The 23,917-nt window shown below is 30.7% G+C and overlaps 3 protein-coding genes and 1 pseudogene across 3 annotated transcripts; 2 read left to right on the plus strand and 2 right to left on the minus strand.

Annotated features, from left to right (window-relative positions):
• Positions 1-10,594: 10,594 nt before the first annotated feature.
• On the plus strand, positions 10,595-11,482 carry LOC126554543 (uncharacterized). The gene has a single exon (XM_050209602.1). The coding sequence runs from the start codon at positions 10,595-10,597 to the stop codon at positions 11,480-11,482; it is 888 nt and encodes a 295-aa protein (XP_050065559.1).
• Positions 11,483-18,574: 7,092 nt separating this feature from the next.
• LOC126554544 (uncharacterized) lies at positions 18,575-19,423 on the plus strand. The gene is made up of 2 exons (XM_050209603.1): positions 18,575-19,096; positions 19,394-19,423. The coding sequence occupies exons 1-2, from the start codon at positions 18,575-18,577 to the stop codon at positions 19,421-19,423; spliced, it is 552 nt and encodes a 183-aa protein (XP_050065560.1).
• A 1,041-nt stretch (positions 19,424-20,464) lies between these two features.
• On the minus strand, positions 20,465-21,179 carry LOC126554545 (uncharacterized; annotated as a pseudogene).
• A 282-nt stretch (positions 21,180-21,461) lies between these two features.
• LOC126554540 (uncharacterized) lies at positions 21,462-23,176 on the minus strand. The gene is made up of 2 exons (XM_050209600.1): positions 22,206-23,176; positions 21,462-21,916 (listed from the first exon to the last, which is right to left on the minus strand). Exons 1-2 carry the CDS (start codon positions 22,629-22,631, stop codon positions 21,590-21,592), a joined length of 753 nt encoding a protein of 250 aa, XP_050065557.1. The 5' UTR covers positions 22,632-23,176; the 3' UTR covers positions 21,462-21,589.
• Between the last annotated feature and the right edge of the window lie 741 nt (positions 23,177-23,917).

Raw genomic sequence — 23,917 nt, forward strand, 5'->3', positions numbered from 1 at the left:
ATCTAAAGCCAAGGGATTAAAAGAACCACTTCTACAGTATTCTACTTTACTTACTGCATTTTTATACCTAAGAATTTTCAAAATTACAACTCCTTTGTCCAAATATTTGCAAACTAGTGGCATGGATATATACAAATCCCAGCAAATGGTGAATGGAGCTTTAGAACAGTTAAAATTAATATCAAGAGATGACCAAGAATTGAAAACTGTTGTTTCAAAATTTATTGAAAATACAAATACAAAATTAGAGACTTTGGAAGATACTGAAAACAAAAATTATGATTTATTAATAGAAACTAGTTTACCACAATTAAGAATAAGAAAAAAAAAAACATTTTGAATCAGTTGAAGATGACCCTATTAGCGATTCATATTTAAAATTCAAAGTAGAAGTGTACAATGTTGTAATGGATGGGGTAGTTAGTAGTATGGAAAAAAGATTTACATCAAACTCTCAGATTTACACTGATTTATCTTGGCTTTCACCTCAAAACTTTCAGCATATAATTCTAAACTATCAAACGAAGTTTTTTTCAATCTTGCCTTAAAACTAAAAATATTTGATCAAGATATTACACCTGAAAATCTGAAGTCAGAACTATTAAGTTTTGCTGTTAATTAGAAGTTTTTAAAAAAATCAGTATCTGAGTCGTATCAAACAACAATGCAGCCTAATAGTGACAAAGACAATATTGATGATGATAATGATCATGATGAAATTAAAGACATAGTTTGTACTACATTATCATCATGTAAAAATTGTGCTGTATGTTGCTTCAATGTACTTCCAAAGTATAAACTTTATTGTGATGCATATAGCAAATTAACTTTGGCTTACAAGTATCTTCTTACCCTTCCATCAACTCAAGTAAGTATTAACTTATAATTTATTTATGAGTTAAATTAAGCCACTATAAGCATTATAAAATATTAAACTTTTGTTTCATTTTAGGTTGCATGTGAAAGGTCTTTTTCGGTTCTTAAAAATGTAAAAACAAGGCTTAGAAGCACATTAAATGAATCAAAGCTTGATGCTTTTATGCTTATGGCTGTGGAGAAAAATTGTTTAAATAGCTTAGATATAGATGAGATTATTGATGATGTAAAACAAAATAGTGATTTATTAAAAAAAGAATTATCTTACTAATTGAATTGCTTTAATAATTATTTGCACGCTTTTAATTTTTGTCACAACTGTTAACCATCTAATTTAAATTTTTATAAAATTTGTTTTAATATTTAATTATTAGTATTGTTTTATACGTGCACGTTGCATGATGCATGAACACTGATGCAAAAAGTAAAGGTAAGTCAGTGATATTATATTAAATAAAAATATAATATTTATTATGAAAAAATAAGACCATGACCAAAAAAAAAAAAATAGTTGTTATATAAAATTATTATTTTTGGATGGTGGGCCGGTCATACGGTAATTTCCCGGGCCGAAATTTTTAGCCAATCCTCCGCTGATTACATCTACTCAAATCAATCTCTACAAAACATCCAATTATACTTATATAATTTAAAACTAGAAGCATAATATAAACGCCCAAACGTAGACAATTCATCGGAAAATCGTGCGTTCAAGACTTAAGCCAAGGAAATGTTTATGGATACAGATATCGAAGCTAAAATTAATCAAGATTTTGTCAATCTTTTGTTAGAAGAAAAAATGTACACTTCTAAAGGAAGTGGATTTACGTTACAATCAATAGACGGTTTATTATTAGGCATAAATAATTATACACCTATGGGTGGATCGTCATATATTCCATTACCAATTGACATCAAAAACATATTAATAAACATATTACGAAAAATATATTTACCATTATAATCGTAAATGTGTTCAGCTGGTTTAAAAAAATCTTGAATTTCTCACTTGGTTATGGTTGGTTGTTGTTGGATTATAATATTTGAACCTGAAAATAATATTATTTATTATTAATTTGATAACCTATGAATATTTTATCTAATAAATTTGTAAATTTTTATTGTGAAAAAAAATACTAACGATGTTTTTCTTTATTATGTCTGACGAGGTTATCTCTTCGCGTAAATAATTCTGAGCAAATACTGCATACGATTTTAGTGAATGATTCTTGTGACTTGGCATGTCTATGTAGATTTTTGATCAATGTAAAGGTTTTATCGCATACACTACACGAAAACATGATTATGTTTAAAACTGAAAAACACTAGTCGAACTCGCGAAACAAGAATGTACCCTTCAACGAAATAGATGGGTAATGAATTATAGAAATTGTACTTTAAATAACAGTGTGAAATTAGTTGTATATAAGCAATTTACTAGCGCATGCGCACAATATAGTGGTAGAAAAAATGAACTACAGTGTTCATTAAAGTAAAATAAATAATTTGATTTTTATAATACTTGTATACAATTTAAAAACACTTAAGAACTCTGAAATAACACGACTTATCACTTGAATGGAAGTAAAGGGACTGATCTCATATTGCTCTGTGCACTATACTTTTTGGCTGAAATTCATCGACAATACTCGGACGTGTCACTTCAGGCTTGTACATGTTTGTAATCGTTGTGATACCGGATGCACTAGTGCGTCTGCTATTAAGTATCAATACATTCTTTATATTATTATTATTGTTGATGTACACAGATATACAGAAGCTAAGGTAAATGAAATAAGATCGGATATATGTAATAATATAATAATATGTATAATTGATACGAACAACTATAGTATTATATGGCGTAATATAAAACAACGACTAATCGTCTTACAGGCTACTACATAGAACGAATATGCTATAGAAATATAGAATGTCTATTCAGCGTCTTCTGTACTACAGTGTGAATAATTTGCTTATAATCTACATAATACAGGGTGTGTTGTTTACATTCAACAATTATAAATTGATAATGACTAATGACTATATAATATGTCCACTTAAAGATATTTAATTATATGGCTGATGTACATTGCATCTAACCCTAATGTGTCTTACTACCATGTCAAATGGTATGTCACCATGATCAAAAAAATATAGAAGTACAATATGCAAGTGATGAAGATGGCGATAACTTAAATTCATCATACAATAATTTTTTTAATACACGTCCCCAACTACGGGGTTATGATAGGTCGTATGGTATGTATTATGACAAAGCTACCGATAAACTTAAAAATAGCAGATTTTCCAGTAACTTTAAGCCATGGTAACATTGGTAACTTAAATATACTCGATAATAACTATTCATGGACTGTTGGACATTGGTTTTTATTATGTGAGAAAGAACCAAAATATACAAACAGCTGATATGGAATCATATTATAATATTTTAAAGATAACTAAAGCTCATTTAAAAGTAGATGGAAAACCTAAGACATCAAGATACTTTAAATGGGTGAACGTTGTTAAACCTTTATATGAGCGTATGAAAATTGAGGAAAGCCAATTAAATACAGAAATAACCCAAATTGCCATTGCTGAATTGAAAACTTCTTTGCGATTAAATCTAAAACCATTTGATAACTATATATCTAGCTCCAACGCTAAACAAAATAAGATTCATAACAATACAACTATAAGAAATGATTAAATTTAGTCCAGTACCAGTTGTTCCAACATTTAAAGAACTTCCAACTGATGAGTTATTTAAGTTTAGTTTATCACCACCCACATAGCAATTAAATGTGTTACACATATTTTTACAACATTCTCTAAAAACATGTAAATATTGCTATAATTTGTTTTTTTTTTTTGTGTAATTTAAGTGTTCAAAATATTATCACAACATTGTGACAACGATTTGTGGCAGAAAATTCCATATTGCAACAATAACTTTTTGAATTATTGTTTTATTTGGGTTTATAAATATTTTGAAAAGATTGCCTTTGAATATTTGTTAAATGTATTTTTAAATGTTGCATAGGTATAGCTTGCTTTTTACAAAAATTAACGTGGTTATATGATTTGTTCATGGACGTAGGTAAGGGGGGGGGGGGTATTTTGGGTGTTCATACACCTCTCGAAATTAAAGATAAAACATTTTAACAAAAAATGATTGTGGATTAAATTTAATGTATATTTGACCAAAACCACTTTCGAAAGTATTTCCTATCTATGCCCATGGATTTGTTATCTGATAAATCGGATTGGAATCTAATCATTAAAATACATTTTACACATTAATAATTATGAGTATCATACTATACATTATAGCATATGCATTATACTGCTATACAATTTTACTATTATTGTTTAAATGTATTAATATAATAATAAAATCAAACATATTTTATAGATCTAATATATAAATGTGAAAATAAAAACCTTTGAGTGATATGTTCTCGGAAACTATTGAACCGATCGTTTTGATTTTTATTTTAAATTGAAGAGCTCATTGCGGAGAAGGTTCTTACAGACGAAAAATTTGAAAAAGTTATCAGGTTTGAGAAATATGACGAGATGGTGATGAAATTACAGAGGCGCTATCTGTCCAGCAAATAGTAAACTAAATTATTTTTGGTAGTCAATGGCAACCATTTAAATAAAATAAATAATTTATTTAAAATGTTATAGCAAGGTTGTTTTTAATAATGCAAGTAAATAGACATACAAACTAAAATCGTTGTCATAGTAAAAAAGAAATTAAAAATCTATATATATAAAAATGGAGAAAAAAATGTATAAAACAATGTATAACTGTCACTGCAGTTCAGCTAGAAAATAAACTATATTAATGTCGCTATTGATTATGATTGAATATAATAGTTACAGATCTGTTGTTATATTTTGTTAAAACCATATAAACAAACAAAAGAATTAGCGAAATAAGTCAATGTCCACAGTAAATTTCAAATTCACTGCAATAGACTAACATAACAAGTTATACTAAGTTTTATTGTTTTACCAACAGGCAACAATACAAAAACCACGAGATGGCACATTATTGTATTTTACCCACTGTAGTAAAAAACAAAAAATGATATAACTTTGAAACTTAAGTGTTAGAAATTATAAACTTCTTATACACATCTCGCGGGGTCCGCAATCCACCACATGTGGATTGCCTACATGTTAATATACTGCTCTCATAATCATAAGAGAGTCTCACGGCAACGGTAAGCAGTGTCGTATACGCCGATTACTCGGACGTATACCAAAATAAAGTTAAACACAAAATAACGCAAAATACTTTATTTGAAGTTTATATAGATACTATGATTATTGTGTAATTGTTATTTTAACCCGATTAGTAAATTATTAAACAAATTTATTTACATTTCTTATTATTATATCTTGCTTACTATGCTAACTGTAATATAAAGTTTACTGGCACCGAATTGCACAATTGTTTTTAACCTATTTCTGTGAATAATTAACTATTGCTTAACTTATTGAATTTTACTGTTTTACTTATTATCTATAGTTTTTCTTAACTTATTTCTTACGTACTAACATCTCTTATAAAATATTCATACATATAATACAACAGCAGAATGACTATAATATTATGACTTGAGTAACTCACTGACTGATAAACGTAGAGCCTGAACAATGCTAGATGGATGCTTACAATTTACACGGTACATTCGTAAAATCGTATCACAAATTTAGTGTGTAATAAGAAAGCATTTTACAAAATTCGCATATTAAAGTGGTCCTTTCACAAGATTTTTGAGAATAAAAACAGTCAATGAAAATGTCTAAGTTTTGAACACCGTTAAACCGAATAGTAAATGACAAATTTATCAAAATTCGAATCATATTATATAGAATTTGCATTTTTAACGGGCAACGAAGTGCACGGGGTCAGCTAGTAATATATAAATTATATATAATATTTATTATATGCACAGTGCACACTCATATTATATATAAATAGGTATGTATCTTTATAATTAAAACAAAATTAAAAATTAAAACAACTTGTACAATTCTTGACTCCAGTTTAAGAATCAATCAATTAAATGAAAAAAAAAACGAAATAAATTGAAAAAATTTAAAGTGTATTAATAATGCTTTCGCTATTGGTACATTTCTTTTTTAAGCGATTGCTTGCTTGTGCCATCCACTTGCTAATTGACAATGCGATTTCTATATCCGGTACTTTTTCAAATTTTGAGCATAGATGAATTGCATCTATAGGAATTATAGTAGGTGTAAAATGAGAGTTCTAGAACTTCCTCCCCCTTAAATTTACATGTAAAAGGATAGGCATGGCCTGTATAGGCAACAACTACACAGCTCCTCCCAAACTTGTATTAATTACTCAATATAGGAAACCCACAACACGCATAAACCCAACACCATCACCAGATCCTACACGTAACCGGCATATATTTTATACCTTCTCCTTCAAACCCATACATTTTGAAGAAAATTAATATATATAATATTCTGATTTCAACTAAATATGACACCTGACCATCAAATATTTTTCCTCTTTTATTTACACACACACACACACCACACACACACACACACCACACACACACACACACACACACACACACACACACACACACACATACACATAACATATTTACCATCACATACATATTACACAAGTAATCTTACATCACACACACACACACACGCACACATACGTCATACATGTATACATACACAACATCCAAACATTATATATTATTATATTATATATAGTTAACATATCGATACCTATTTTATTCATTTACGAATAAGCACCTAGCTAAATCATATGTTATGCATAGGAATGTTTCACACACACAAACACACACACACACGCACACACATAACAGCTTCACATACATTGTCCATAACAAACCCATAATGAGGGATGTGGTACCCCTGTCACCAAGTCAAATACAAAATACAAACCTGTACAGACCTGCAGAGTCATATTTGAGTATTGTCGGTGAATAAAAAAATAGTACATGAAGCAAAATGAAATCAGTCCATGTACTACCCTTCAAGTGTCAAATCGTGTTAATTCAGAGTTCCTAAGTTCCTAACTATTTCATACTGTTATTTAAAGTACAATTTCTATAATTCATTACCCATATATTCGTTGAAGGGTACAGTCTTGTTTCGCGAGTTCGACTAGTGTTCTTCAGTTTTAAACATAATCATGTTTTCGTGTAGTGTATGCGATAAAGCCTTTACATTGATCAAAAATCTACATAGACATGCCAAGTCACACGAATCACCCACTAAAATTGTATGCAGTATTTGCTCAGAAATATTCACGCGAAGAGATAACCTCATCAGACATAAAAAAGAAAAACATCGTAAGTACTTTTTTTCACAATAAAAATTTACAAATTTATTAGATAAAAATATATTCATAATCAAATTAATAATAAATAATACTATTTTCAGGTTCAAATATTATAATCCAACAACAACCAACCATAACCAAGCGAGAAATTCAAGATTTTTTTAAACCAGCTGCACAAATTTACGATTATGATGGTAAATATATTATTCATAACTTTATATACATAACATAGGTTCTTATTTTATTTTTTAAAAAATAGAACAATTAATAAAATATACAAAGTTGTATAAAATCATGGAAAACATATAATAATTTAGATAAAATCCTGATAAATTCATGTAGTAATATATTAATTGATAATATTTCCATACGATTATTATCATAACGCTATTAAAACATACATAAATATATTTGATCATATTATACATAATATATAATAATAAAACATGAATATCTTATTTTTTTATGAAAAACATATACACATTTAATATATAATACCAATAAAAACATAAATAGACATACTATTTATCTAAAGATCTTAATAAACCATTACGAACACCAGCCTATATTACTGTTACTATTATTTCATGTTATACAAAAGAACGTTGTGTATTATTACTATAACTGAGGTCTATATCATATTTGTTTTTGCTGTTATATATATATATATATACATGTAAGTAATAATAGATAATATACCTACTTCATTTTATTAATCTATATTTTTAAAAATCGTATTTTCCATATGATAAACACATCACCAATATTTTATTTTTAAATTCTTTATTTTTCTTCAGGTATTTTTACTAAAAACGTTTATATTTCTAACAACCATTTATCTTTTCTTTCTCATTAAAAACTTTATAGTTTTTCAAGCTGTTACATGCATTTCCATAGTTTTTAGCAATACAATTTTAATTTTTTTTTCAGTTCAATCTCGCAATGGTTATAAGCGCTCATATCATAAGGAAAATTCAAACGAAGCAGCAAATGCTAAAAAAGCACGTTTACTTCTTGTACAGTCTCCCGGCTTTATCGAAATTTCGTCTTCTGCAAATAGAAAAGTCGCATGGTATTACGCACAAAATATTAAAAATATTCAAAACTATATTGAATTTTTTAATTCGATTAAATCAGAATTAGTCGAGTTACTTAAATCACAAGCGACTAAACATCCAATCAAGTTTAATTTAAAGCTGGAAGCTACATACAATATTCCGAATGTTGATAATTCATCAGAGAACCGTTCATTTAAGACCTCAGCTAGACCAATTTTTTCCGAAACTGGTGTACGGGAAATTGTTGAAGAAGGTATTATAAAATTAATGGCTGAGCAAGACGAATATTCTAGCAAGGGAAGTGGTTATACGCTACAGTGTATTGACGGGATATTATTAGGTGTTTATCAATATACACCTATGAGTGGTTCGTCTTATATTCCGTTACCTGATTTCATTGAAAGAAAAAAAGCTGTAATCAACCCGCAAAACTCAGACCAACAGTGCTTCAAGTGGGCTATATTAGCAAAACACGTTACGGGTTCAAATAAACAACGTATAGAAAATTATACAACGCACGAAGAAAAATATAATTTCATCGAGCATACGACGCTCTGCAGTATCCACTTATGTTTTGCAATGGCGAGGACGGATACTCTATTGACATACCATTGCGTAATCCCACTACGAAATTGCCTCTTGAAAAAAAAGTTTCTGCGGCATCCTTTTATGCTTACCGAATTATGATTAGGCAAGATGAAGTTAACCATATTGTATACTTCCGCTCCCTCTTCAGTCAATTTTTGGTCGATATATACGCAAAAATTGAAACTGAAAGGTTGAATTTTATTAGGAATCATCAGAAACAGCTAAGAGCTGAGAACTATATTCATCTCAAAGATGATGTGGGGAGTAATGATGTTAATGCAACTGATCTAGGTCAAATCGTAGTACTTCCTTCATCATTTACGGGCGGACCTAGGTATATGCATGAACGAACTCAAGATGCCATGACATATGTCCGCGTACATGGTCCCCCTGATCTATTCATCACATTTACATGTAACCCTACTTGGAAAGACATCATAGATGCACTGTTTTCTGGACAAAACTGGACGATCGTCATGACATTATAGCGAGAGTATTTCATATTAAAGTAAAGAAATTAATGGCACTCTTGACTTAAGGAAAATTATTTGGTGACGAAAGGTGCTCTATGTATGACATTTACATTTAGTCATTTTTGCCATAAGTGGAAAAACAACCAATGTAGTATATAAGGAGGTGCTAATAATAATAATAAAAAAAATATAATAATATTCACGGCCTATAAATGTATGTTTTCAATGAATATTTAATACACACACACACACAAAATTAAATTGAGATTTTGACGTGATATTGGCACTATCCATACAATTAAATTAAAAACTAATACACGACATACGAAAATGCAAAAAAAGAAAGTAATACAAGGGAAACGCCGTGTCGGGTCAGCTATTATTTAAATTATAATTATTATAATTATTTAAAAACTTGAAAAAGTCTTTCTCAAAATCATTTGCTGCTTTTTTTCGCATCTCTGTGTTTAGTGCTATGTATGGAGCCAGCCATGGCGATTGATTAAACTGAACTACTCTATGAACCTATAATAAAAAATAATTATATTATAAATGTAAAATAAAAACATTTATACATTTACTTTTTCAACTATTAGCCCATTGGCTAAAGCTTGCTGAAGGTTTCGGTAATGAATAATATAGTTTTTTTTCGACTGAAGTGTTGCCATAAGTTTTTTAACTTTTGAGCCAGCTGAGATAATGTTTTGAGGAAGAAAAGGCAAATCATTGTGTTTATCGTGGAGTTCTTTCGGATAAGAAATGTCAACTTTATATATCCGTCCGATGGGTGATGTATTGTTCAAATCATTTAGCCCTTCTAGCTTAGGTTCAACCCACTTAAAACCACCACAGGGCATGTGTTGTGACATTGCCCAACCGTACAGATTATTACCTAAAAAAATAAATTAATATTAAAAAATAATTCAAATATATGTATATTGTATATGTATACTTACAATCTTGATAAATTAACCATGATTTGGGCTTTGTTGGATCATAATCTGGGGTCTTTTCATTATTAGCTTTAGCATACATTCAGTTATCTGCTGTACGTTGACCTGTACGGTCGTTTTGCGTTTTACGTCGGTCGCTTATCGCAGTTACCGCTTTACAATTGTTTTCTAATCGCATAGTGATATATCGTTACCGTTGTGCTCGCGTTTCATTTTCATAGTAATTAGCACCTATATCCCATTAATCACGTACACTATCTATACATAATGACTATTTGTAATAGTTGTTCTACCGCTATTACATCAAGATCCTTATCCATTTCTTGCAATGATTGCAAACTACCATGGCATGCAAAATGCCAAAAACTCACAAAAGAAGACGTTGCATTCTACAACGATGAAGGCTCATACTGGAGATGTCACAAGTGTTCGGCAGAAAAAAGAGCTTCTCTACGAATTGATAACAAAATTAATGATGATAATACAAATCTCTCCGATATTAAGGGCATTATATTACAACTCAAAGATAGTTTTGAAATGTTTAAAAAAGAAACCGGGAACAACTTCGATCTTATAAACAAAAAAATTAATGTGATTGATAAAATCATAACAGATAATCAAAACATGAAAACCCAAATCAATACTTTAGAAAGCAAAATTGAATTCCTTGAACGTCGTATGATTAATAATGAAATTGTCATTGACGGTGTTCCAGAAAATAAATTAGAAAATTGTTACGAAATAGTCAAAAACATCGGTACTCAACTTAATATTAAAATTACAGACCCTATGATTAATGACTGTCACAGAGTTGGTCGTACACAAAATAATCTTACAAGAAGAATAGTGGTTGGATTCACAAGTCACCAAGATAAAGTAAAAATATTAGACTCTCGTAAAATAATAAGGAATCTGTCCACAAAGAATATTGGTATGGAACCTGAAGTGTCAATATACATAAGAGAAAATTTAACATCAAAAAGCAGTTTCTTATTCAAACAAGCTCGAGACTTCCGCAATCAATACAACTATAAATTCGTCTGGACCAAAAACGGGCAGATTTTCCTCCGCAAAAATGAGTCAGAGAAAATAATCAACGTGGCCAATGAAGAGGTAATTCATAATCTAAAATCTAACTCTACTCATTTAAAATAATTTGTTTCTTATTTGCAAAATCATACTCTCACATTAACAGTAAAAAAAATCATCTACAATTTATCAATAACTACATTTATTTAATATTCTTATGTAAACACATACACTATTCAAAATTATTATTGTATTGTCTAAAATTTAAATTGTTATTCCCTAATTACGTAAACAGAAAGAAGGTCTTATTAGTGAACATCTATTTCAATTCATTAGCCAGGTTTTTAACCACTAAATATCACATTAATTATCTTTACAAATATTCATTGAACTTTAAACCAATACACTACTATATATGTCTCTTACGCTATGATTATCTCACTATATTTTATGAACACTAATTATAACACTGATAGTGCATTAGTTCTTGATAACATTAACGATTTGTGTGAAATTGAATGTGTGTATAATAATCTCGACACCGTAATGTACAATCAAAATGCAATAAATATATTTACAATGAATATCTGCAGTATACAAAAACACTTTGATGAATTATGTATTATTTTGGATAATATTGAAACAAAATTTGAGGTAATTATCTTAACTGAAGCTTGGCTAGGTTTAGAAGGTATATCAATTAATAATTTCCAAATGAATGGTTATACGGTCCATGCAACCGAGCATAATAAAAATAAAAATGATGGAGTCGTAGTTTATTTAAAAAACACATTACATGTTATCACAGTATCAGAACTCAACATTCAAAATATAACAGCCCTAGAAATTGTCTTCAAAAAATCTAAAACTGATTTTCTGATTTACCCACTGTACAGATCACCCAATAGTAACGTTGATTCTGCTCTAAATGAACTAAATGATACCATATTATACAGATCTACCCTAATAACCGCTAAATATAAAATTATATTGGGTGACATTAATATTGATTTGCTTAAACCCTCAAAAATTAAAGAAGACTACTCGCTTATAATGGCACAGTTTGGTTTTTTACCGTTAATCAAAAACATCACCAGACCTACCTCGAAAACATGTATAGACCACATATTTTTAAAAACAAAATCCTATAACAATCTGCTACCAATAGTTGTGCATACAAATATAACAGATCACTACCCAACGACTCTTAGTATAGGTAACTTATCAGATAGCCGTAATAACAGTCCGAACCCCTTGAAAATCTTAAAAATTGATGACCGTAAGCTAACTAATCTGGTTCAAAATCATAAGTGGTCAGAAATATTCGACTTTAATGACGTCAATTTAGCCTTACAGTACTTGGTTGAAACTATAAATAAACTAAAAAAAAACTCCACAATAGAAATAACTATTTCATCTAAAACTAAAAAATTAAAGCCATGGGCCACAACAGCGATTATTAATTCCATTAGACATAGAGATCGCTTACATATACAAGTTAGAAAATTCCCTCAAAATCTGAAATTAAAAAGCTACTATATACGATTTAGAAACAAATTAACCAATGTAATAAAAGACGCTAAGATAACGTACTATAAAACTGAAATACTGAATTCCGGAAATAATATAAAACTTAAATGGAAAATAATCAAAGATATAATTGCAAAAAATAAAAAACAAAATCATTTTGAAAAATTAATAAATTTAATTAATGACACAACAGATATAAAAAAACAAAGTAGTATATTAGCAAATCAATTTAACAATTATTTTGCTAACGTGGCATCAGATTTAGTTGCACAAATACAAAACCGTAAAATTGAAAACACCCCCCTTATTACTCCGTCTGAATTAAATAATACAGAAATTCAAAATAAGCCTTCCTTAAATAAATTTGAAACTATAACAACAGAAGAAATATTAAAAGCAATCTCGAAATTAAAAAATGGGTCATCTCCTGGAATTGATAAAATTACAACTGATTTATTAAAAAAACATAGTACCATATTTTGTATACCTTTATGTCACATTTTTAACCTAAGTATTTCTCAAAACCTAATACCAGATAACTTCAAAGTAGCCATAATCACACCAATACACAAAAAAGGTCCAACAACATCATATAGTAACTTCCGGCCAATCTCAGTAATTTCAAATATAGCAAAAATATTCGAAAAAATAATAAAAAAGAGGTTACTAGACTTTTTAGAATCAAATAATCTATTCTTTAAGCACCAATTTGGGTTCAGACCAGGTAAGGGAACTGACCAAGCTATAGCCAACGTAACTAAAACTATATATACTGCCTTAGAAGAAGGAAAAAAATGCGCTACTATTTATCTCGACTTAACCAAAGCATTCGACACAGTAGATCATACCATACTTTTAAATAAAATGAATAATATCGGAATATCCGGTTTCGCTCTTTCTCTTTTTACATCCTATCTTAATAATAGAAAACAAATAGTAAAAATTAATGATTCCATCAGTAATGAGTTGTCAATAAAATGTGGAGTCCCACAAGGTACAACGTTATCTCCTATTTTATTTAATATTCAACTAAATGATATAAAAACACTTAATTTAAAAAGTCAAGTAATATGCTACGCTGATGATACTGCACTAATTTGCATAGCTAATACATGGAACGATGTTTTTAATAATATTGAGACAGACCTCAAAATCATCGATAACTGGTTAGGTGTTAATAACTTATTTTTAAACTTTGAAAAATCAGCTATTATACTACACTCTCTCACCAAGCCCACTTTACCTAGCTTAAATTCAATTAAAATCCACGATAATACATGCCAGATCCATGACCTATGCCACTGCAAATCAATCAATATAGTAAAAAGTTTTAAATATCTAGGCATTGAAATGTGCTCGGATATGAAGTGGGTAGATCAAATTACATCTGTTTGCAATAAGTTGAAAAAATTAGTTTATATAATAAAACAACTTCGTGATATTCTACCACCTAAAGACATTAGAATATTTTACTTAGCTCTTGTTGAATCGCAAATCACATATGGTTTAATAGGTTGGGGTGGTGCCTATGATAATATTCTCTCCCTACTTCAAACCTGTCAGAACACAATTATCAAAGTTGCAATTAAAAAAGACCGTAGATATCCTACCGAAAAAATATTAAAGAGTTTAATGTATTAAATATTAAAAACCTGTACTTCAAAATAAGCATTCTTTATATAAAAAAACACATTATACTGTCCCCTTTGAACCATGGTGTCAATACTAGGTACGCACTAAATAAATACTCCCAATTTTGGCCAAAAAAAACCGGCTGTCGAATGGTATTTGATTTCATAAGGACCCAGATTATCAATTCAATGCCAACTTATTTAGCGAACTTACCATTGCCATTATTTAAGAAACATATCACACACTGGTTAATGTATGAATGTGACTTCACTAAATAAGACTAAAAATATGCCACTCTGTTTACACACATATTATCATTCAAAATCTTAAGTTACCTATTGCTTCCATGTATATATTTATAGTATTTATAATATTAGTATTATTTTCGTCACGAATATTTTGTACCAATCTACCTTTTACATACTTTATCTGTTTTTGTTTTTGTTTTCACTTCTTTTGTACAATTAGGTTATAAAGTCAAACATAAATATTGTAGATGCCTGTTAATTATAATTTGTATGTAAATATGTAATGTATAGTAGATAACCCTGGGCCTCCACACGAGTATGTCTCAGTGAGGCCCAGTAATCTCATAGATTTAAATTTAAATAAAAATAAAATAAAAAAATACCTCATACTTGCTTGTGTCAAACCTCCTCGAATTCCTATAAAAAATTTATATATTATATATGTAAATTTTTATATATAATTATTATAATTACCCTTTTCAATCATCAACAGCATATCATACTCTGTAAGTAACTCTAATTTGACTCTGGTATATTTTAACATACAATTAAAGGAGAATCCTGGTGCTGTATAGTAAAAAGATCCAAACAGTATGTGGTTAAACATAGGTCTCTGAAGTTCTCAAACACGTCAGCCAACAATAAAACATCAATTTTCAGATATAGATCACTGTATTCACCCAAAGTCTTGCATCCAAAGTGACTCCAAACAGTTTTTGCATGTTCATAATCTTCTTCTTGTATATTTGATTCTGTTAGTGTACTGTAGAAACCTGGTTTCTCTGGTAAATTGGTTTGCTCCAGCTTGTTCCAACCATCCGTATGCTCATAAGGGTAAACACCTTTACGAGTAACGAGTGGCAAGTCTGCGGTATTAAAATGTTTAGCTGTTTCTCTAAACTTTTCGAACCCTGGTGTTAATAAATTTTCCGAGAGTGTTGATAAACTTGAAGCCATAAATCTTAATGTGTCGATGAACCGTATTGAAAAGGGGTTGGAAACGTGTTTTGAAAATGAGATGAATTTTTCTTCACTGTTTGGTATTACAGAAATTCTTTTCACATCGAGACCGAGTTCAGTTACAATAAAATGTGCATCATAATTCGATAAATTGTGAAAAAAACATGGTACAAAATTTGGTGTTTGAAGCTTGAGGTTGCAGGTATTACACAATGTTTGTCGAAATTTACCCGATAAGTGACAGTGATCAGCAACTTTATGGTTTCCCACAGAGAAACCGTTTTTACATAAATTACATGTCTTACATAAATTATGTGCTTGTTGTTGTTCTGTAGTAAAGGTTATTGGTATGTTGGTTCGTAGTAATTTTTCAATGTTTTCAGCTATTTCAACGATACTCTTCACAAAATGTTCACCCACATTCTGATTATCTTCATCGCCACGAAAAATTATAGGTGAAGTTGGAATATTAAATTGTTCAAGCAGTTCTGCGGGAACGTCGTTATTTGCTTTAACCATAAAACCATAACTCATGGCCTCGTGTTTTTGAATAGCTTTTGTATTGTTCCCACATTTTTCATCGGATTTTCTTAGTAGTGCTTCAAAATCAGCATATATAACTATCGGATGTCGTTGAGTTTTTTTCCATGCATCGAATTCTAACATCGATCCGGGGGTAGGCATTCGAGGTAAAATTGGTTTGTGTGTTCCGCATATTAACTTGTGTTCTTCAAATCGTATGCGTTCATTTAATTCATATCTTATATATAAAAATGAATCGCAAAATGTGTTGGTATTCGCATAACTAAACAACCCCTGGATCGATTTGGCTGATTTTTTTCTTCAACTGTTCGAATTGCCAGGAGAAGGTTCTCACGGACGAAAAATTTGAAAAAGTTATCAGGTTTAAGAAATATGACGAGATGGTGATGAAATTACAGAGACGCCATCTGTCCAGCAAATAGTAAACTAAATTATTTTTGGTAGTCAATGGCAACCATTTAAATAAAATAAATAATTTATTTAAAATGTTATAGCAAGGTTTTGATTTGAACCCGATACCGTCAAAATATAAAAAATTAATTAAAACTATAATATTTTTGTTTTGCCATGGAAATATTATAGACAATATTTATTCAATTTAATTGTTTGAATAAAATATAATAAAAAATTCCTGGGAAGACCTTAAAAACATAATAATTCATATTTGATATGCCTCCTATACGACGGAGCAATCTAGGTAGAATAACCCGAAATGCTACCAACCAAGCTAATTACCGATCTAACCAAAGTCCTCAAGAACGTGACGACCGAATGAACGTGAAAGAATTTGGATATCACAAACGCGTGAAGCGCGAACTCGAAATTCAACTAATAATCGCGCAAGTTTGAATCGAGCTGCTTTCAGTTACGATGTGTCAATTGACTACAGTAACTACCAGTGTGTTGTTTTTGGTTCTATGAACTCGGTTTGCTCACACTGTAAGGCATTAAAATACAAAAACGAAGCCAATGGATTGTGTTGCGCAAATGGTAAAGTGAAATTGATACCATTGGATCCACCACCAGAACCATTGTACTCATTGGTTTCAGGAATAGGAACAGATTCTATACACTTTTTGACAAATATCCAACAATATAACAATTTCTTTCAAATGACTTCATTTGGGGCAACAAATGTAGTTCGGGAAAATTTTATGCCAACTTTCAAGGTATGTATTATAGCAGTTACTCTTAATTATTAGCGAACAAAATTTTCTGTCACCAAAGTTAAGATGTGTCACTAATCTTCAATTTCTTAATCATTACGAAATATATCACTTAGTCATCATATTATATTATGGTGTTTCAGTTTCAGTGACACTTTTATTATATTTTATATTTGATAGATATTAGTTAAAACTAAATATATACTTTTTAAGATCAAATATTATTTAAGTTTGATCACCGACAATCCATTAATTTATACCACACCATAATATATTTTTTTTATTTACAGATACAAGGGCAAATATATCATAGAGCAGGTTCACTGTTACCAGTGTCAGATAGCGACAACAAATTCCTGCAAATTTATTTTATGGGCAATTCACCACAAGAAATTGATCTGCGTTGTGCACATAACAATTTAGTAAAGAGGTCTATTGTAGAACAATTACAAACTTTATTTCATCAGCACAATCAATTGATTATATTGTTTAAAACTGCCCTGGATCTGATGCCATCCGATAATCACAAAATTGTAATCAGAGCTGATAAAACACCTGCAGGTCAACATACAAGACGTTTTAATGCACCAACTATTGATGAAGTTGCTATCGTTGTAGTTGGAGAAAACTTGGAATCCCGTGATATTGTTTTACGTCGTCGGAATGATCAATTACAACGTATAAAGGAAACACACCGCTCATATGATGCACTGCAATATCCCATTATATTTTGGCAAGGTGAAGATGGCTACGATTTTTCAATAAAAATGATAAATCCCATTGCAGGTAACTAAAATATTAGTTTAGCTATGGCGATAATATCTCAGTCATTATATTATGTATTTTAATTTTATATTTGAATGTTATTAAAACAAAATCTATTTACAGGTTCTGAAACCAACAAAAAAGTCAGTTCAATGAACTATTATTCATACCGCCTAATGATTCGGGAAAATGAAGATAATCACATATTGAAATGTCGGCGATTATATCACAAATATGTTGTTGACATGTATGTTACAATTGAAACGGAAAGATTAACATTCATCAGGTTGAATCAAACCAAACTCCGATCTGAAGAGTATATTCACCTTCGAGATGCGATTAATACTGATGGAAATGCACAGAATGTCGGTCGGATGACTATTCTTCCAGCAACATACATCGGAAGCCCTCGGCATATGCACGAATATGCTCAAGATGCCATGTCGTATGTTCGTCATTATGGTACAGCAGATTTGTTCATCACATTTACATGCAATCCGCAATGGATAGAAATCAATCAGGAGTTATTCTCTGGGCAATCACCCATTGATCGTCATGATATTACAGCCAGAGTCTTTAGACAAAAGTTGAAATCTTTAATGGATTTCATCGTAAAACATAATGTGTTTGGTGAGACACGCTGCTGGATGTATTCTGTGGAGTGGCAGAAACGAGGATTGCCACATGCACACATTTTGATTTGGTTGGTTGAAAATATAAGGCCAAATGAAGTTGATGCAGTGATATCAGCTGAAATCCCTAATGTACAAGTAGATCCTGGATTGCATGAGGTAGTTATCAAAAACATGATACATGGTCCCTGTGGAACTCTTAATCAAAATTCACCGTGTATGATGGATGGTAAATGTTCAAAACCAATTTCAAATTTTTCGTCCGTAAGAACCTTCTCCTGGCAATTCCGAACAGTTGAAGAAAAAAATCAGCCAAATCGGTCCAGGGGTTGTTTAGTTATGCGCTTACCAACATTTTGCGATTCATTTTTATATATAAGACTAGCTGACCCGACACGGCGTTGCCCGTGTGTTACTTTCTTTTTTTGCATTTTCGTATGCCGTGTGTTAATTTTTAATTTAATCTTATTGATAGTGCTAATATTACGTTGAATTCACGACGAAAGATTTGTAATGTGGCAGTTTTTGTGCCTACGTATTTTAAAAAATTCTCCTGAACAGAACCGTCACCCTGGTGATAGGGCGTTGTGAATAAAAAATAATTAAATAAAACATATATAATGATTTAAAAGTAAGTAGTTATAGTTTTAACTGTTATAGTTTTATTTAATTATTTTTTATTCACAACGCCCTATCACCAGGGTGACGGTTCTGTCATGATTTAAAAGTAAGTAATCGCTTTATTGTTAATCATGTGAATCATAATTATTATTATTATCATTGTAGTACTTTGTGGTATACGATGTTTCTTGTTTGATTACCTGGCGCATAGATAAACAAATCTGATGGTTTTCCAACACGGGAACAGGCAACATACAATTGACCATGTGAGAAACATGGGTTTTCTAGATTAATACCACAAACACTTAATGATTGACGTTGACAGGCTTCTCTGTAGGATACACACAATTCACCATCAACAGTTCGTAACTGTTGGAATGATGTTGGGCCACGTACATTGACTAATAGCAGTCGTAAGTAAAAACATTCATCATTGCTTGGATGTACTGAATAAATCCGGCCAATCGCATCGGTGGAATATACATCTGTATATCCTGGAACTGGTTTTCCTTGTTTCCGTCGTATAAATCTCCTTGAGGATTGATTCCAGGTATAATATTTTGGCATTTCAGAATATAGCAATGTTTGTGCGAAATCATCGTTTTGGCATGTCTCAAAAAAACTGGTTAATGTAGTAGATGGTGGCTGAGCAGCTCTTTGTACTGCGTTCTGTGCTGTAAAATACACTCTTTGTCCATTTTCTAAATGCACAGCTAAGTGAACAACAGAAGGGTGTCTCTCATGAATAGGAAAAGAAAATATTCGCCAAAACTGCTCATTACTACTGACATAGCGGCCCATTTGGTATTGGGTAACTTCATCATTGGAATTCTCTGCACCAATTCCAATCACAGCCATATCACTCCCTTTGGCTACATATTTGCAAATGTATTTAATAGATTTCACTGAATGGCAAGATTCAACGTTGATGTGTGCTTGAATGTCTTTGATAAAATGGGTGAAATGGAACAATCCAACGATTATCTATTTCAATATCTTGTTGATTTAATTTTACAATTGTTGATTTTCCATTGTCTGCTGTCGATCTGCGACGATACAATGGATAACCGTCATTACCAGTAATTGTTTCCGATATTAATGTCCGTGGATATCGTTTTGAACATTTACCATCCATCATACACGGTGAATTTTGATTAAGAGTTCCACAGGGACCATGTATCATGTTTTTGATAACTACCTCATGCAATCCAGGATCTACTTGTACATTAGGGATTTCAGCTGATATCACTGCATCAACTTCATTTGGCCTTATATTTTCAACCAACCAAATCAAAATGTGTGCATGTGGCAATCCTCGTTTCTGCCACTCCACAGAATACATCCAGCAGCGTGTCTCACCAAACACATTATGTTTTACGATGAAATCCATTAAAGATTTCAACTTTTGTCTAAAGACTCTGGCTGTAATATCATGACGATCAATGGGTGATTGCCCAGAGAATAACTCCTGATTGATTTCTATCCATTGCGGATTGCATGTAAATGTGATGAACAAATCTGCTGTACCATAATGACGAACATACGACATGGCATCTTGAGCATATTCGTGCATATGCCGAGGGCTTCCGATGTATGTTGCTGGAAGAATAGTCATCCGACCGACATTCTGTGCATTTCCATCAGTATTAATCGCATCTCGAAGGTGAATATACTCTTCAGATCGGAGTTTGGTTTGATTCAACCTGATGAATGTTAATCTTTCCGTTTCAATTGTAACATACATGTCAACAACATATTTGTGATATAATCGCCGACATTTCAATATGTGATTATCTTCATTTTCCCGAATCATTAGGCGGTATGAATAATAGTTCATTGAACTGACTTTTTTGTTGGTTTCAGAACCTGTAAATAGATTTTGTTTTAATAACATTCAAATATAAAATTAAAATACATAATATAATGACTGAGATATTATCGCCATAGCTAAACTAATATTTTAGTTACCTGCAATGGGATTTATCATTTTTATTGAAAAATCGTAGCCATCTTCACCTTGCCAAAATATAATGGGATATTGCAGTGCATCATATGAGCGGTGTGTTTCCTTTATACGTTGTAATTGATCATTCCGACGACGTAAAACAATATCACGGGATTCCAAGTTTTCTCCAACTACAACGATAGCAACTTCATCAATATTGGTGCATTAAAACGTCTTGTATGTTGACCTGCAGGTGTTTTATCAGCTCTGATTACAATTTTGTGATTATCGGATGGCATCAGATCCAGGGCAGTTTTAAACAATATAATCAATTGATTGTGCTGATGAAATAAAGTTTGTAATTGTTCTACAATAGACCTCTTTACTAAATTGTTATGTGCACAACGCAGATCAATTTCTTGTGGTGAATTGCCCATAAAATAAATTTGCAGGAATTTGTTGTCGCTATCTGACACTGGTAACAGTGAACCTGCTCTATGATATATTTGCCCTTGTATCTGTAAATAAAAAAAATATATTATGGTGTGGTATAAATTAATGGATTGTCGGTGATCAAACTTAAATAATATTTGATCTTAAAAAGTATATATTTAGTTTTAACTAATATCTATCAAATATAAAATATAATAAAAGTGTCACTGAAACTGAAACACCATAATATAATATGATGACTAAGTGATATATTTCTTTATGATTAAGAAATTGAAGATTAGTGACACATCTTAACTTTGGTGACAGAAAATTTTGTTCGCTAAAATAATTATGAGTAACTGCTATAATACATACCTTGAAAGTTGGCATAAAATTTTCCCGAACTACATTTGTTGCCCCAAATGAAGTCATTTGAAAGCAATTGTTATATTGTTGGATATTTGTCAAAAAGTGTATAGAATCTGTTCCTATTCCTGAAACCAATGAGTACAATGGTTCTGGTGGTGGATCCAATGGTATCAATTTCACTTTACCATTTGCGCAACACAATCCATTGGCTTCGTTTTTGTATTTTAATGCCTTACAGTGTGAGCAAACCGAGTTCATAGAACCAATAACAACACATTGGTAGTTACTGTAGTCAATTGACACATCGTAACTAAAAGCAGCTCGATTCAAACTTGCTCGCGCTTCACGCGTTTGTGAATTAGATCGGTAATTAGCTTGGTTTGTAGCATTTCTTGTTCTTCTACCTAAATTGCTTCGTCTTATAGGAGGCATATCAAATATAAATTATTTTTTCACTAATCACGAACTAAACAAACACTAACTAACTAAACACTCTGCACAAAACACGATTGTTGGTTGCCATGGATACGATCAGTATTATATTATAAATATTATAGGAAGGGCTATTTTAAAAAGAAAAGGGCTATTTTTAGGGTTTTTCCAGCAATAATTCTAATTTTTCTAGCCGTAAAAACCATCCTTGGACTTCAACGAACATTTGCGAACATTTGCGTTGTTTGTATGTCTATTTGCATGCATTTTTAAAAACATTTTAAATAAATGATTTATTTTATTTAAATGGTTGCCATTGACTACCAAAAATAATTTAGTTGACTATTTGCTGGATAGATGGCGCCTCTGTAATTTCATCACCACCTCGTCATATTTCTCTAACCCGATAACTTTCTCAAATTTTTCGTCCGTAAGAACCTTCTCCTGACAATTACGACCCAAACAAAAAAAGAATGAGCGAAATCGGTCCAGGCGTTGTTGAGTTATGCGCTTACCAAATTTTGCGATTCATTTTTATATATAAGATATACCTAATGAAGGTACATTTTATATAGGTAATAAAAATTTTATGATGTAAATTTAATTTTTCATATTATTCGTTAAATTTGTTTATGTATCAACTATTTATATTAATAAATTATTATTTATATCTGTAGATATATATTTGTTAATTAAAAATGGTGTAAGAAAATTATTTAGTAGGTGCATATTTATTTTGATAATATAGGTACAGTATAATACTATATAGGTTGATTTATTTTTTAATCATTGTTTATGTATGTAGGTACCTGGGTATTATAATATTTTTAAATCTAGATAGGTAATCATTTCAAAGATTAGATGGTTCAGTGAAAAGTTTATCAATACACCTTGACCAGTGCCTTATTTGTCATAATATGATTATTATGTCATAGTTAGGCATTTCAGTATATTTTAGATACCTATTTTTATAAATCTGTTTATTTTTGTCTGCCCCCTCAGATTTCAACCTAAATATGGGAAATAGTGTGATCTTAGTGATCTTACCTTATAGAGTTTCAGTTTTACCACTGACTGCTCCCCCTCCAATAATTTACTTAAAATTATGTCTATGACTTATAGATACCTATAGAGATACTAGAGAACAAAATTATTTCATTATGTTACAACTTACAATAATACCATGTCGTTTAATAGAAAATATAGGTACCATCTACTAGCTATAGGTAGTATACTATTTTAAATAACTACTGATATTGCTTTTACAACACGACACTCTTTAACTT

Source organism: Aphis gossypii, unplaced genomic scaffold, assembly GCF_020184175.1.
Source record: "Aphis gossypii isolate Hap1 unplaced genomic scaffold, ASM2018417v2 Contig00535, whole genome shotgun sequence".
NCBI classification, from domain to species: domain Eukaryota; kingdom Metazoa; phylum Arthropoda; class Insecta; order Hemiptera; family Aphididae; genus Aphis; species Aphis gossypii.